Raw genomic sequence first — 16,000 nt, forward strand, 5'->3', positions numbered from 1 at the left:
GCGGCTGCCTCAGTTTGCACCCCAGGTTGCGTCCTGGTTTCAGCGTTTTTTTCTGGTTTAAAGCTTATCTCTGAACTGATTTCTGTGGGGTTTTATGCATTTACATTGTGGAAAGCGCTAACTCGTTCCGTGTTTCTGTTTTGGATTTATTTATTTATTTTTAGTTAAAGCATTAGTGTCATCATGATTCTGCGTCAGATTCTGCGACTTTCGTCCATTTTTCGCTCTGCTGTGTCCGTTCACTTGCGCAGAAACATAGGGCTTTCTGCTGTTGTCTTTAATAAGACAAAAGAGCTTGATCCGGTTCAGAAGCTCTTCTTGGACAAGATCAGAGAATACAACACCAAGAGCAAGTAAGTAAAGGGAATCATTTTCAGGCTGATGGCAAAAGGGCAAAAATGTTGATTTTGATCAATGCTAAAATGTGCTAGTAGGTTGGTCTCTAAATACTTAAGGTAGTGCTTTCCTGCAACACTTACTGAGTGTCACAAGTGAGAAGGCTTGTTGTTGCATACGTGACAGAAAGTGCCCATTTTTTCCCCTTAAAAAAAAAAAAGCTGATGTTATTTTTCTTGGGGAGTTAAGATGCTCGTAAGGTTTTTTTGCACACTATGTGAACAGTGTGTTAATTCTCACCCGTCTGTGTGCTGTCTGTCTGAGTTACATGGATATTTTTCAGTCTAGTTTCCAGAAGATGAAATGGAAATAGCCTCCCAGAGGAATTGAGAATTAATGGAACTGTGAGGCTGATTCATTAAACATGTCAATAAGCAGTTCTTTCAGATAAAACTTAGATTCTCATAATGTTTGAATGAACTAACAGGAAACAGCCTATAGTAATTCTGTGTAATTTATTCTTGGGAATTATTGTTTGGAAGGAAATAAGCTACTTCTTAGTTGTGCTGGAGGAAGAGGTGTGTTTCCACACCTACAAACTAGCCTGTGTAGAGAGGCATATTTTTGGTGATGTTACCAATGATAAGGGATAGCTATGATGGTACAGTTGAGCACTGGTATATGTATAAGGTAAGTAGGCCCTATGGTGTGTCATATCTTAAACTTTTGTAAATATTTTAAATAGTTTGCTTTAGTTAGTTGTCAAAAAGGTTTTTAATTCATAAATGGCTATGCAAATGTAGAACTTTCATATGAAATTTCAGAAATGAACTGTTAATAATAACTTTTAATGTTTTTTAGGCAAGCTGGAGGGCCTGTTGATGCAGGCCCCGAATTTCAGAAAGACATGAATGAATCCCTCGCTAGACTTCAACGGGCATATGGTGAGGGAGATCTAACCAAGTTTCCGGAATTTAAATTTGAGGGTGAGTTAACAGTCTTACTGAATTTCTAATTGCAAATAAGGACATAAGAAACAAGACTGGTTTTCTTAATTCCCATTTAGTTTTTATTTGGACCATTAATTTCATGTAAGATGCCCTCAGTGAATCTCCTCACTTTTGCACAGTTCACATCTGATTCCATCTGCCTCCTTTTTTTGATAATTGGCCTTTTTCAGTAGAGATGTGGACTTACTCATACTGATGCTTAACAAAATTTGCAGTCAGATCAGTCTATCTTAACTACCCTTCAAAGACCCTAAAGAAATAGCCCATATATAAATAGAAGTATCAGAGGGTCTATTGTTACATTTTTTCCTCATCCCCCCAAAGAGGTCTGCAGACTGTAATTTGAAAACCAGTTGTCTATGTCATCCAAACTGCAATTTGTAAATTTTGTAGGCTCATCTGGAAAGTTGGTAATTTTAGAAAATTAACATAGAACTTTGTTACTTACTTCTTGACTAAGTTATATTAAACCTTTTACCTTTTTATTCAGTTATTTGGATATGACTTCTGTTTAACTGCTCTAAGTTTGTGTTAGCATGTTTTCATGTTACCCAGATTGATTCCGACAAGAACACTTGTGACTATCAAGAATACAAAGAAACTGCACAGACTCTGTCTGCCTTAGGATATAAAGGCAACTTGTTTTTTTTATAGACAGGCTCCTTTCTATACTTACTTGGTTTATTTTGCTTGCTTATGTAAGTACAGCTCAAAGTCTTCATTGCTCACAAGCAGTTTTAGGTAAAGTCAGGTTGTGTGAAGGTAAGCTGTCTTTCTCATAAGCTGTAAGCAGCTGGTAGCTAGGATTCAGCAATCTTTTGAACTTTTGCCAGTGTATTTGATTTATATGGGAAATATAAATGGGTATTTATAGCGAGGGGCTGCAGGGGTGGCCTCTATCAGGAGAGGCCAGGGGCTGTCCACACATTGCACAGAGCCAGTTCCATCCAGCTCCAAAATAGACCCACTGCAGGACACAGTGGAGCCAGTCAGAGATGCTGGTGGCACATCTGTGACAACATATTTAAAAAAGGGTGAAAAATGCTGTCTCTGTTCTCAGCCCTCCTGTGGACAGAGGGACGGAGGGAGGAAAAGAGTGAGAGCACAGGAGGCTGGCAGCCAGCCAAGGTCAAACCACCGTAGTGACTTGTAATTCTGATCAGGCTTTACTGGAAATTCTAACTTAGACCTAGGAACATTTTTGGCTTTTGGTGGTATTTCAATTGGATTAAGGAAGAATTCGGTGTCAGATTGTTACTGGTGCAAATAAACCAGAGCGTCTGTAAAGTAGGATCTATGTGGGTTTTGGGGGGTTTTTTTGATCCCAGTTTTAGGGATGTGGTTTCTTTGTATTCAGTTTTATTTCTACATAATATGTGAAACCGTATGTTTAGGATTTTTTTTTTTTAATGAAACAAATTTTTTGTGATTATAGGAACAGAACAAAGGGTAGGGAGACAGTGTTCTTTTACTGTTGCCTATACTTCATCTAATTTCAATGACTTCAAAAATAAGTGGCTAGATGGGTAGAAACTTAATTTTTTTTGTTATACTATAAGCTGAGCCTTACCTCTTGAACTCTTTGTAGCCAGGAGAACAGCATTAATAGCCTACCTGTCAAAAGCCCTAACCCTTCTGAATTTATGCCTTTGACATCAAGAACTCCTTCTTCAGTGTTTTTATGTAGAGAATATCTTTTGCTGAGTGGAGTTGAAATAGTGCACTCCATTCTGTTAAATTGCTATAAGACACTAATCAAGAGAAAATAAGAGCTTGGTTACTTTTTCTTATATTTGAGCTATGTTGGAAATGCTAGTACCATGTCCAGTAGTGTTCTGGCTGACTTCTTCATTTTCTCTGCTGCTTCTCCCCTACCCCAGGTGTTGCTAAAAGCTGTTTTTGCAAACATTACTATGTCTTAAACCTTACACATGACTCCTCTAAGGTGGAAAAGACCCATCTCCAGCGTAGTTTATTCTTTAGTGCTGCCCACATCCAATTGTACCCTGATACAAAGTAAGTGGTGGTGTAGACTGCGATGTACAAGAACATGCTTTAGCTTGCCAACTTAATGTTTAGTTTTCTTTGAATAACAGATGAATTGTGCTGTTTGAGGCTGGAATAGAAAGAGACTAATTAGAACTTTTCTCTCTCTCCCCTTCCTCCTTTAGAGCCCAACTTTGAGGAGACTCCGAAGTGATCTCTGCAGGTTCTGTACCAGACAGCAGTGTACATCAGTGGAGTTGCTGAATATGGCACCAGTTGTAACTTAATAAATGCAGTGTTTCAGTTTGATTTCAGAAGTGTGAATAAGTTCTTAACTGTATGGTGCGCATAGTTAACTACAACAGTTAACTCTTAAGTGGCTGAGGCATCTGAATAGTGTTTCTCTATGTTAACTGTAAAACTCCCTTGCCAATCTACATTTTAGTGCTGAGAAGTTGTAACACTGATAACAACACACCAAGAAGGAACTACTTGTTTTTCTGAGTTTGTTACATCCAAAAAGCTTCTGCAAAAAAAACCACCCCATGAACTCTAAAATCTGTAGCAAAGCTCTGTGATAGTGATGGACCTGCACAGCCAAAAGCATAGGCACAAATACACTGATTTTATGCACAATGAACACACAAGTGATGAAGTGCTACTCTCTTAGAAGCAACTGAAACCTGTTAATAAGGTTGAGACTTAATTTCAGTAACTGAACTATCGACACAAACACTTCAGGTTCTGAGGAGCTGTTTATTTGTGACACTTCAACAGTTAAAAGTCCAGATACTACGGCTTGAGTTGTACTGGTACGATTTTTTCTTCAGAATGAAATTACATATGCAGTCTACAGAGAGAGAGACATAGATAGTTCCTTGTGGAAGAGAAGCTGTAGGCATTTTATATTAGACAATAAAACACTGGTTGAGCCTCAATTATAGGAAGCTTTATTCTGTCAGGATAGTGAGTTTAAGTCTGCATGACTGCTTGTGCACTCGTAGATTGCTTTGGTAAATCTAATACAATGTCAAGGTACTAATAAGTCAGAATTGCAGGAGAGTTTGAGCCTTTGATAGTGGTGGAGATGTAACATTAGAAGTACTGGTAGCAAGGTCATCTGTGAAAGTTATTTGAATAGATTGTTCCAAGTTGTAAGAGTGAATCCTGTATTGCTGCATGTATACATGAACAAGATGAGAAGTCTTAACACAAATTGACTTGTATATTCAATTTAGTTATATCTTTAAGTTAAGGGGTTTTTTAAAAACCAGTCACATACACTGAGGTCGATGGGATCTAACATTGTCAGTTTCTGTTTTCAGCGTGTAATACATGGAAATAATATTTACAGACTAGAGGTCAAAAGATCCCTTTGATACTTTTGTATAACAAGTAGTCAGTAGATGTCCCTCACAGAGGCTGAAATCTTCTAAATAACAAAGGACTTGGTATGCTTGAAATCCTAAATGAAACAAACAAGGTTACATAAGTAACAGTTCAAAGATTTTTAACCAGGTTATTAGTGTATATTTCAGAAGAAACTAAGGCATGGACATTGAAAAGAAGCATGCCTGAAATACACTAATGTTTACTCTTTTCTGGAAAGGAATGTCTACAGAATGCGCTGCTACACAGAAGTAATAACCTATTAAAAAATACAAGTGTCAAACATCTCTGACTTATGTGATTCATAAGTGCATTAATATTGATAAAGATACCACAGCACTTCAAAATTTGTTCCTTCCCACTCAGAGCAACTAGGTAGCTGGTCTCAGTACTGTTTCTTACATACATACATACTAGGTGAAGAAATAAGCTTAAGCTGTTTAGTACGCTGTGTTTTGATTAAAGAAACAGGTGGTGTTCAGTGAGCTTTTAAGGCTACTAATGTCGCCTTAAACTATAGACAGTGAAATTAAGTTGCTCCTAATTGAAGCTTTAGTTGGAGCTCTGTTCTTTCTGCACCAATCTGGAAAGCTGGAACAATGTATATACAGTTAAAGCCCTTGAGACTGCGATGAGGAAGGGGAGAAAAAAGTAGTAAGTTTAGCTTCCATATTTAGTCAAACATTTTGACCCACATTAATCTTAGAGGAATTAATGCCCAGACTTTCTCTCACTGTTGCCTTGGGCTGTGTCTGAGTTAGTTTCCTTGGTTAACCAATATGCACATGCAAGGCAGAGTGGAAGACTTCACAAACAAGAAATGGCATCATTAAGTCAAATGTCTGTATAGAGATGAGATTGCCAAATAGTGTAAGTTCTACCTTTTTAGTTTATCTGATGGAGGGAAAATAATAATGAAAAGGGGAAAGAAAAAGAATGGGAGATGTAGGAAGAAGTAGGTAAAAGACAACCAGGTAAACTCCAGTTAGTGTGATAAAGAAGGCAAAGTATGGAGCAAGCTGCTGCAGTTGTAACATTTGAGACTGAATAATAAGGGGCTACTTCTTGCAACGTAATGTTTAATTAAATGCAAACAGGGATAAGGTATCTCCAGGTATTAGTGGCATGTAAGGTTTGGGGTGTGCAAAAACATCACAGATCTAAGGAACTTTAAGGACATCTGAAAATTTAAAAAACACACTGAATGCAAAATACTTGCCTTTTCACTCGCAGATTGATAGTTGGTCTTCTTTCTGTTAACAGGAAAGGAACATAGGTTAGAGGACATCTGAAAATTTAAAAAACACACTTACTGAATGCAAAATACTTGCCTTTTCACTCGTAGATTGATAGTTGGTCTTTCTGTTAACAGGAAAGGAACATAGGTTAAATAGTGACTTTACTGGTGTTAGTTTTAACCCTTTGAGAACTTGATTTATGAATGCATTTTTTCTGATTTCCAGCAATCCTCAAGAGTTTTTTTCCTCTCTTAGAAATGGGTTATGGTAACAAGTCTGTTGAATGCTTTTGGACAGCTGTTATCTCATGAACCACTGCCAAATTACCTTCCCTAGCTTGTCTTTTCAATGCTTCCAGTTGTGCTTTGTGCCTAGTTCATGGTCAGCATAAACAGCGCAGTATTTTAAAGTAGTATTTTTATTTGTCTTTAGTACTTTTTTACCTGCTGTTACCTAGAAGTGCTACCATAAACTTTTAAAAAAAAAGCAAGGGCAGCCTCCAATGAAGCACACAATTTTAGCCTTGTGTGGGAGCACTATAACAGCTTGAGGAATTCTGATTGCTACTAAGAAATCTAAGTGCATGAAAGAAATCCATATCAAGGAGTAGACCAGACACCTTCAGAAAGTCTCCACTCATCATATTTTTACAAAATATTTCCTGAAATAATCTGTAGACATGGATATGAGGACAGTTCAATTTGGTTCTGAGCATCTTTTGTTCAGTTTGAAGAGGATGCAGCTGAGTTAGGGTGTAAACCTATGTACAAAGACACATCTCTGCACATTTATCACTAATCATGCTTAATTCATTTTCTGACCAGTACACTAGTTCCAATAAGGAAACCAGCTGGTGTGTAGGATCAGGTTTATTTCAGTGTTCAAAAAAGCCACTGTACAAGAATCATGTGAGAAAGGCCTTAAACAGCCATCACAGTTACTTAATAATCAGAAAAGTAAATTAAGTTTGTAATGTTTTGTGTATTATTTGCATCAAGATACTTACTGGGAAGAGCTTTCCTCTGAAAAAGAAAAAGAAAAAAATTATCACAAGAACAGTTTCCTTAGCCGATTTAAACTGCTTTGAAAGTTATTCATAGCTTATTCAACTCTTCAGTTCCTAGTTTCTGAACCAAATGTCCCTTTTTGGTGTAGTGAGTTTAAACAGAAAAAGAGTAAGTTGCTTTCAAAGGGAAATTAAGTCCCAGGTGACCATGAATTCTAATAGCAGCTCTGTTAGCCTTTTACTTTTGGGCGGCGGACCTTCTCGGACCCCGACATTTGCCATCCCTTCTTGCTGTGCTGAACTCTACAGGCACTAATGTAAACGTTACATGGAGACGGTGCCTGGGTGCCGGTATTTTTTTGCAGCAATCCTTAAAAGCAATGGCACCCTTTCGCCACGACCCAGAAGAGGGAGCCAGTAATTCAGGTTCCCCTTCATCAGAACTCGTCTGCTCAGACCTTTTGAACTACAAGTGAACTTGCACGGCTTATTTTTTACGTTGCCTTTCTATACCATCCCTTCTCAAAACTAGAGCAGAGAGGCTCTAGGAAACAGGGTTCGGCTCGCTGCTTTCCCTAGACTGCTGTTGGGTTGTATGCAACTCCACAAACCTCTCCATGTCATTCTTAAAGTAGCTTTTTCAGTAGAAGTTGGCAGAATAAAAATGTACCATGGAGTTAGAGCCTTCATGAAAAGCAGAACATGTTGCAGTCAGCAGAACTACAGACTTTTCTTGGACACAAGGAAGGAGTGATTTTACTTTACTTACTTGTAAAGTAGCCCTTTTTTTGGGCATAAAATACTCCAAGGCCACACAATGCCATTACCAGAGCCACAAATACTACTGCAGCGATGATACCACTTACATTAAGGTCATCTGTAATCATAAAACATAATTCCAATGTTATAAGATGTAAAAATTTCCATAGGCTGGATTTTTTCCCCCTAATTACTACAGGCACCTTTTGTATCTATAAGTGGTCTTTGGCCTAAGCTGCGTAAATTAATTAGTAACCCGTAGATGTAGATAAGCAGTCCAAAAGCATTACTGTATCACAGCCACATTAACAGGAGTGCTTGATATACTTCAACTCCTTCATTTGGGTCAAAAGTAAGGAAAGAATAAGAGGGAACAAGGGATACATACTCCTCACTATACCTATCTCCAGTAAGTATTATTCAAGTCATATGTCTCTAAGAGAAATTATCTTGAAATCTTATAAGTCTTAAAACAAGTTTTTTCATATGGTTAGTTTGCCTACAGTAACCGAAACAGTTGATGACAGTGTCAGGTCCTAGTCCTGAAGCACTCTTCAGGCAAATTATTTAAAATTCAATGCTTTTTTATTTTTAAACAGTGAAGCTTTTAAAATTCAACACAATAAAGGCCAACAAATATTTTAGCCCAGATGTCTAAAGTTAAACTCTACACTGGGCTACCAAAATATCTAGCCATTTTTATTTTGAAGGTGATGACCCATGCCCATTTCCCGATATTATCACTAAGAACTTCAGTCACAATTATAGGAAAAACAAAAACATTAACAAACAGAAACTTTTTCAGAGGTTTTTTTTTCTGTGTCCAATTACTTATTTGGATCCTGATTTTAAGCATACATTAATATATTGGTTAGGAATTTTACCCCCAAACCTATCAATTTTTGTGCACTGGTTGACACCAATTTAGGACTTTGGTGAGTATTTCCACAACAGAGGGATTCTATCTTGGTAGCTTGTGGAACACTTGCTTATAATCAACCAGGAATGCATTAAAAGCCATGAGACAGTGATTTTCAGGTCAGTTCTAAGAAAGCACTAGACAACTGCTTTATGAAATACTTGGACATGAACTTCTCTGCAGTATTTTTCAGGATCTTTTAGAAACTTTAAATGTTTCTCTTCCACCTGCTTTCCTATTTTACCTGGAAGAGCTAGTTTTATATTTTTCAAAAACATTCATACATTTTGTGTTATTATAGAAGACTGTGCACCTCTCTCCTTTGCTAAATTCTTTATTAGCTAACCAATGTTACACTTCAGTTACACTGTGCAAGTAGAAAAGAAACAGGCAGCATGATTTTATTTTTTTTTTTAGGATACACTGACTTATCCAGTGTTCCTCTGGCAGGTATAAACAAGTCATTCAATTAAATTTTTCAACTGTTGCATTAAGATCTCACATGAATGCATCTCAAAAGGGAGGCTTTCCAATAAAGAAAATAAGCCAGTGGACTGGCACATTATGCTGTACAGCTTCCACAAAAACATTCTGAAATATTAAGGATCTCATATGGATACTGCTGTTGTGTGAAGTTAAGTTTTTAGCAACCTAAAGGCTGGCTACTGCAATAATTTTAAGGTACTACCAGCTGCTTTTCTGTGAAATGCAGTGAGACATGTCTGTGCTGTAAGAAAGGAATGCTCTAAGTAGCCACAGCAACTACATATAAGGAACTGATATTATTATTATTATTCCTCCCCTAAAATGCCATAATCAAAAGAAGATATAATCTGATCTTAGCTTCTCAGTTGCATCATGCAATAAAATAATTCCTATCACAAGACTGTTTTCCACCCTTATTTGCTTTGACACATACCAACTTGCATGCGCTTCACTGAGCATTTCTGAGATAATCCAATCCCATTGGAGGCTTCACAGAAGTACTCTCCAGTGTCATTCTTTGAAACTGTGTTAAATAGCTGTTAAAACAGAGTCCAAAACCATTATCAAAATGGGAAAAAAAAAAAAAAGACAGAGTCCAAAACCATTATCAAAATGGAAAAAAAATCAGAATTTCCAGTGGGACAGAAATTTTGACATGTCAACAGAGGTTTTTTGTTTAGTTGGTTTTTTAAACCAAAAAACCTGAAAGAAAGTGAGAAATTCTGGTCCAGATTGACTTCATAATTCAGCTCCCTAGTCACATCTCCTGGTCCTTAAATTCAGCTTCTGATCTAAAAGAGTCTTTTAGATGGACAGTTTAACTAGATGGAGTGTAAAGCAAGTGTAGAGTCCTTCACCTGGGGAGGAATAACCACATGCACCAGTACAGGTCAGGGGCTGACCTGCTGGAGAGGAGCTCTGAGGAAAAGGACCTGGGTGTGCTGGGTGACAGCAGGCTGGCCATGAGCCAGCAGTGTGCCCTTGTGGCCAGGAAGGCCAACAGTATCCTGGGGTGCATTAAAAAGCTCGTGGCCAGCAGGTCAAGAGAGGTTCTCCTCCCCCTCTACTCTGCCCTGGTGAGGCCACATCTGGAGTACTGTGTCCAGTTCTGGGCTCCTCAGTTCAAGAGGGACAGGGATCTTCTGGAGAGAGTCCAGTGGAGGCCACAAAGATGATGAGGGGCCTGGAGCATCTCCCATATGAGGAAAGGCTGAGAGAGCTGGGACTCTTCAGCCTGGAGAAGACTGAGAGGGGATCTTATCAATGTCTATAAAGTGTGAGGGCCAAATGAATGGGGCCAGGCTCTTTTCAGTGGTGCCCAGTGACAGGACAAAAACTGGAACACCAAAAGTTCCAGACAAACTTAAAGAAAAACTTCTTTACTGTGAGGGTGACCGAGCACTGGAATAAGCTGCCCAGAGAGGCTGTGGAGTCTCCATCTCTGGAGATGTTCAAAACCCGCCTGGACACTTTCCTGTGCAACCTGTTATAGGGAACCTGCTTTAGCAGGGGGTTGGACTGGATGATCTCCTTAGGTCCTTTCCAACCTCTATGATTCTGTAGGAATCTACAAGGAGATTCTTTTTTAATGGATCAGTACTTTCCAACAAAACACATTTTTTTAGACATGCTCTAATTTCTCAATCCCTGATATCAGAACATTTTGTTCATTTTACCAAAAAAGCCCAAAAAATCCATGTAATAGAAAAAAGTATTTCCCATAGAAAGTTTGTGGGCTTTATCGCCCTCCAAGAAACGGCACTTTCTAATGCTGAACTGCACTACCTATCAAATACCATTGCTGTAAAAATGAAAATAAGGAATCAAGAGATGAATAGAGTCTGACCACATGTCAGTTCCAGTGTTTCTCTGTATTTATTATTATTTTTTAACCATGACTTAACTTTTCTCCCTTTAATATATCCCATACATTAAGATTTTTAGAAGTGATTGGTAATTTTGAGTAGTCCACCTAATTTCCACAGTGTGCTGAAAGATCCACAGCACCTCTGAATTCTCAGTCCCGTTTCAGTTTCGAGGTTTGATCATGCACAACAGTAGGGTGTCCCTAGAACAACTCTTTACTTACGAAAAATCTCAGCTGACAATCCATCATTAGTAATATGTATCACTTTTTTTAGAAGGATCAGATAGTAAGAGATGGCCAGTTCTGTGGGGGAACACAAAACAACTAAAACAAAAAGCATACTAAGGTTACTAACAGCCCCAACTCCTTCCAACTGACTTCACAAGTACTGGACTGGAACCCGTAAATGCCACTGTATTTGCACAGATTCTGGACTGCAATTAGTGCTGCACTTCCACTGAAGCGTGTGAAGTTGCTATTTCAGATTTTAAGGTGCTATCAAATATAACTCATTCTCACCTGGCACTGGTTAGTTGACTGACAAGGTGAAATTTGTCATTTATTTTCTAGTTTCTGCTCATTTATCATTACTGCCGCCTTGCAACTCACCCAATTTGTCTGTATCACTCAACATCTATGGCTTATCATTGGTCTGAGGCAGAAACCACTTTCTACATTTGTTAGTGCATATTTCAGCATGACACGGATCTCCAGCAAAGACTTCATGCATTTTTGGGCTAAGACCCCAGTGCATTATTGTACTAAACAGTATATTTGGTCTTCGCAACAGCTGGTTGTAATAGAGTTGGTTTTTACACTTACCAGAGTGCCAGACTTTTTATTCATGGTGTAAGTTATGTTTGCTGCTCTTGCACTGCCTGTTCCTGTCTTTTCCAGTAAGGCAACACCATTCTTGTACCACTGGTACTCAGATGGAGGAGATCCCTCAGTCTCCTTACAGCTCAGTTCCACTACTGTTCCTGTCATTGCAGAGCTGGGTACCTCACATACTGGAATACTCGGAGCAACTGGACAATGAAATTGCACTTGTTACACAGTCTTATCAATATTGACTATATGGCAACAGTTTGACAGTCACTGGTGAGGAGGTGAACACTTGTGTACATGCTTAGCAACTACTACGTTAATGAAAAGAGGTGCTTCGAGAAGGGATTGAAGGCAGAGTCCTGCTACTGGAGAGCACAGTAAAATTTGAGTTGCTAAAAATGGAAGAAAGAGGCTTGCTTTGAGCCTCCCCCATCACATGCTGTAACATTCTGTCTCCAATCTATACACTCTCATCCAACCCCAGAGAGTTTGTTTCACCTCGTTTCTTCTATGAGGCCTCTTGCTCACAGAGGAGGAGTAACTCAGGGAATCTGTAGTCCAGCAATTGTGCCTTTCCCTGCCCCAGTGCTTAAAAACTGAAGTGAGGAAGAGGGAAAAGATTTTTTGTATTAAAATAAGTCAACTGGTTTTTGAAAAATCATTGTCAGAAAGAATTACCAAGACTGGCCATCATCACAGCTATTGTGTAAATCCTAGGTTGAGGACCAAGAACAACTTACTACTAAATTTCAGTTTAAATTAAAAACAAACATTCCCACACACAGATGCAGGAGAACTGACTTTTTTCTGCCATGAAGATGAAAGTCTCTTTTCTGATTTTTATTATGTAAACAGAAAAGGAACTTTTTTTTCTTTGGGGGGGGTGGTAACTTGAAGCTATGTAGAAGAAAACTAAGGGTGAATATGCATGCATGGAACATCAAAAGCACAAGTGACACCTTAACAAGTATTCATAGTTTTTTCTTGTCTGATTTTAAAATAAAACACAAAAATAAAGAAAACTAAGTGAAATACTAACTAATTCACATTAACTTTCAATAAGGTTTGTGAGCAACACACACACACACACACACACACACACTCTCCTTTGGGCTTCAAGATTTTGACTTTCAATTAAGAAGCCACATTTAAAAGAAGAAGGCTGTTGAGAGAGTGGAAGACAGAAGGAATAAATGTGTTTCCCTCATTGTTGGAGCTAATCAGAAGTTGATGAATTTATCATGAAGAACTTTGAGACTTTATTTATAATTTTAAAAGATCAATTACTTTTGTATAGAAAAAAACAATACAGAAACTACAAAAGCAAGTATTTTCTTTTCTCCCTAGAAGAAGAGAACTACCAACCCCAACCACTCATCCACTTGGAGCAATGTAAGAAGAATGTGCTCACTTTTAACTTTTCCCTCCTATTCCCCAACTGGGAAAGAAAACAAATGAAAAACCACAAAGAACAACCACCACCCCACCCCCCAGGCCAACACCATCTCTCCTGTAAATAAAGTCCACAGATTGCTAGCTTGCTGTCTGGCATTGTGCAAACACTGCAGCAGTTTCTCCTTCCAAAAACAAGGGGAGACTGGAGCATATTGGAATGAACTTCTGCTTAGGAATATTTGGTAACTGTTGACAGATGCTGACTTCTCAGTGCCAAACACCATGATCAATTTATCCAGATTCTCAGACACTGAGTGGAAATGGAAGTTTCACCATCACACAAATCAGCATACTTGCTAAGTTTTGAGAACTGAAACCCACATTTATATCAACAAAATCCTAGTTTTATTCCTTTCTAATGCAAGTGTGCATTTTGCAAAGCTGTTTTGTGAAGTATGCTGTAGAATGTGCATGTGCATGTGTGTTTATAAACCTAGCCCAAAGAAGACCCAAAAACCCAGCAGCCACACACCACATGGACCTTCAATGTCCCTTGCTATCATTCAATCTCTTAACAGAAGGCCAAGGAATAAAGTTTGTACCCAATACTGTGAGAGTAATAGTAGCCTCTCCTAGGCGTTGCCCCTCTTCACTCTTTGCACTCATTTCACAGCGATAGGTCCCGGAATCCTTTCTAGTCACATTTCTAATACGGATTCCTGTATTCAGCATCTCTGCTCGGCCTCGAAGATCACCTTTAAGGGAGAACAGACAGAGAGGTTTCTGCTATTTGCTTATAGCAAATGTCTGGATCTCATTGGCTTGTTCTGAAGTCACATACAATTTATGTACTATTGCTCATTTGTTCAGTATTAGTTATCTATCACCAAGGAGCAATATGTAATCCCCCCCCCCCAAACTTGTCCATTTAGTCCATAAAAACTCCTCAGTTCAAAAAACCTACATCTGTCACACATTTTCTAGTTGAAGATTCAATGCTTTTTTTCTGCAGATATTTCAAGAAAACATGTATAGCAGTAGTCAAGTGACAAAAAAAAAAAAGACATTTTCCACTAGAAGGATGGCAATCATTAATTTAATTACCTTACAGAAAGAATTGTGAGCAAGAGCACAGCAAAGTATTTAACATTTTAACTTGGCAAGAAAAACTTGATGGATTTAGCAGAGATACTGCCATCAGACTTCTTACAATGATGTTTTTTTCATTCTACAGCTTGTTATGAAATTAGTTACATGCACACATAAAACCGTTAGTTCCAGTGTTTCTCTAAATTAAATATATGCAGAAAAAAACAAGCTCATCAACCAGACCAGCACATCTTGCAAGCTCTACAAAGTAACAAGATCACTGTACTTTCATTTTACTTCTCAACCTTCATTTACTGTGTACAAGGTACCAGAGACCCATATTTTCTTCAACACATAAAGCTGAGGCAAGTCCTTTTCAGAACACACAAACAGAAACTCAGCTTCTGAAAGAATAAGAATAATTTAAAGTATACAGCTGAGTTTATATTTTATGTATATAAAAACTGCTGCATTATTCATATCTAAGCCTCCAGCTCTACAGGATAGGCTTCAGAAACCTCTTTGAAGGACAGGAGTGCAGAGTTTGCAGTTTGAGGAGTTTATACCTGAATATAATTTCATTTTTGAAAAATGTCAAGGAATGTGCAGTGCCATTTTTCTTAGTCTTGAGTTTTATTATATTTAATTTCATTAAAAAGGTAATAAAATCATCAATTATTAGTTAAGAAATGCTTTTTTTTTTTTTCCTTTCTGGGGAATAATTCTTTTCCTCAAAAGGACAGCTGTTCCATATGGAGAGTCAAGAGCATTCTCTTTCAGTCATTTCCCTAATGTTATTCCCCAAGAAAGAGTCAAAAACTATGCTAGAGAACAACATATTAAACCATCAGTCAAACTTTGTAGTACTGTACCTGTAAATTCACCACTGTAGTAGACAAATGAGACTCCTTGAGACTGGATTTTCTTCCATTCTATTCTTAAACTCATCCCTTTTGAAAATTTGTGCCTGCAACTAAGAATGGCCTCTGGGGGGAAGAACACAAAAGGGAAAATTAGAGATTTTAGCATTGTGTTTAGTGTACATTCTGGCTCCATGAAATTAATATTTCCCCCCTCAAAAGACATTGAGCAGTCATCAAGGGCCAGATCTACTACTCAAAGTGATGCACCAGACCTTCTCCAGATTTACACAAGCACAATGGGGAAACAGAAACTACTGATTTTCCCATACTTCAGTGGCCTTTGGATCAAACTTCCTATATGGGGGACTAGATATTCCCATGTTGGATGGGCACAGATTCTGTATTACTGCCTTCATTTTAGGTTTAAATATTTTCATCAGTGAGCAGATTACCATTAAAAAAGGACTCTGACCCTATTATCAATAATATTTTGTGAATTACCATTCTGAATTCAGTATCAGTAGTTTAACTGTTTAAATGTATAACTTAATACAGATCAAAAACATACCAGTAAGATAGTTAAATATTCTCCTAACTTATGTATTTAGTTACGATTTCACATTAGTTATTTTAAGGGTATGTGGAAGGTGAGAATCTGCTTCATTAAGGTTTCCCAATCAAGGACTTTTTCAATGAAAAAGTGGTAAAAAGGGGGCAGCAGCAACCAAAACCACAGAGACAGAAACATGACAGACGGGGACTAACAGAGACGATGACAAAGACCATCAGTTTCCAAACAAAGCCAGGGATCAGGTTAGGAAAGCCAAGG

At 38.0% G+C, this 16,000-nt stretch overlaps 2 protein-coding genes across 2 annotated transcripts; one reads left to right on the forward strand and one right to left on the reverse strand.

Moving 5' to 3' along the window:
* The first annotated feature begins 168 nt into the window (after nucleotides 1–168).
* ATP5PF (ATP synthase peripheral stalk subunit F6) lies at nucleotides 169–3,649 on the forward strand. Its single transcript, XM_010168966.1, has 3 exons — nucleotides 169–353; nucleotides 1,198–1,322; nucleotides 3,518–3,649. Exons 1-3 carry the CDS (start codon nucleotides 184–186, stop codon nucleotides 3,544–3,546), a joined length of 324 nt encoding a protein of 107 aa, XP_010167268.1. The 5' UTR covers nucleotides 169–183; the 3' UTR covers nucleotides 3,547–3,649.
* Nucleotides 3,650–4,535: 886 nt separating this feature from the next.
* JAM2 (junctional adhesion molecule 2) lies at nucleotides 4,536–15,294 on the reverse strand (the record flags this gene model as incomplete). Its single annotated transcript, XM_029085191.1, has 8 exons — nucleotides 4,536–4,797; nucleotides 6,053–6,083; nucleotides 6,966–6,981; nucleotides 7,735–7,842; nucleotides 9,563–9,665; nucleotides 11,819–12,024; nucleotides 13,822–13,974; nucleotides 15,181–15,294. Coding segments are annotated over 8 exons (764 nt in total), but the record flags the coding sequence as incomplete, so codon positions are not given.
* Nucleotides 15,295–16,000: the final 706 nt, after the last annotated feature.

Source organism: Antrostomus carolinensis, unplaced genomic scaffold, assembly GCF_000700745.2.
Source record: "Antrostomus carolinensis isolate BGI_N321 unplaced genomic scaffold, ASM70074v2 scaffold17205, whole genome shotgun sequence".
NCBI lineage: Eukaryota > Metazoa > Chordata > Aves > Caprimulgiformes > Caprimulgidae > Antrostomus > Antrostomus carolinensis.

What these genes read in the sequence shown, in the direction of transcription:
- ATP5PF (XM_010168966.1), top strand. Translation starts at nt 184, where the DNA reads ATGATTCTGCGTCAGATTCTGCGACTTTCGTCCATTTTTCGCTCTGCT. An exon ending in GAATACAACACCAAGAGCAA is followed by an intron (nt 354 to 1,197) that starts GTAAGTAAAGGG and finishes AATGTTTTTTAG; the next exon opens with GCAAGCTGGAGGGCCTGTTG. An exon ending in TCCGGAATTTAAATTTGAGG is followed by an intron (nt 1,323 to 3,517) that starts GTGAGTTAACAG and finishes TTCCTCCTTTAG; the next exon opens with AGCCCAACTTTGAGGAGACT.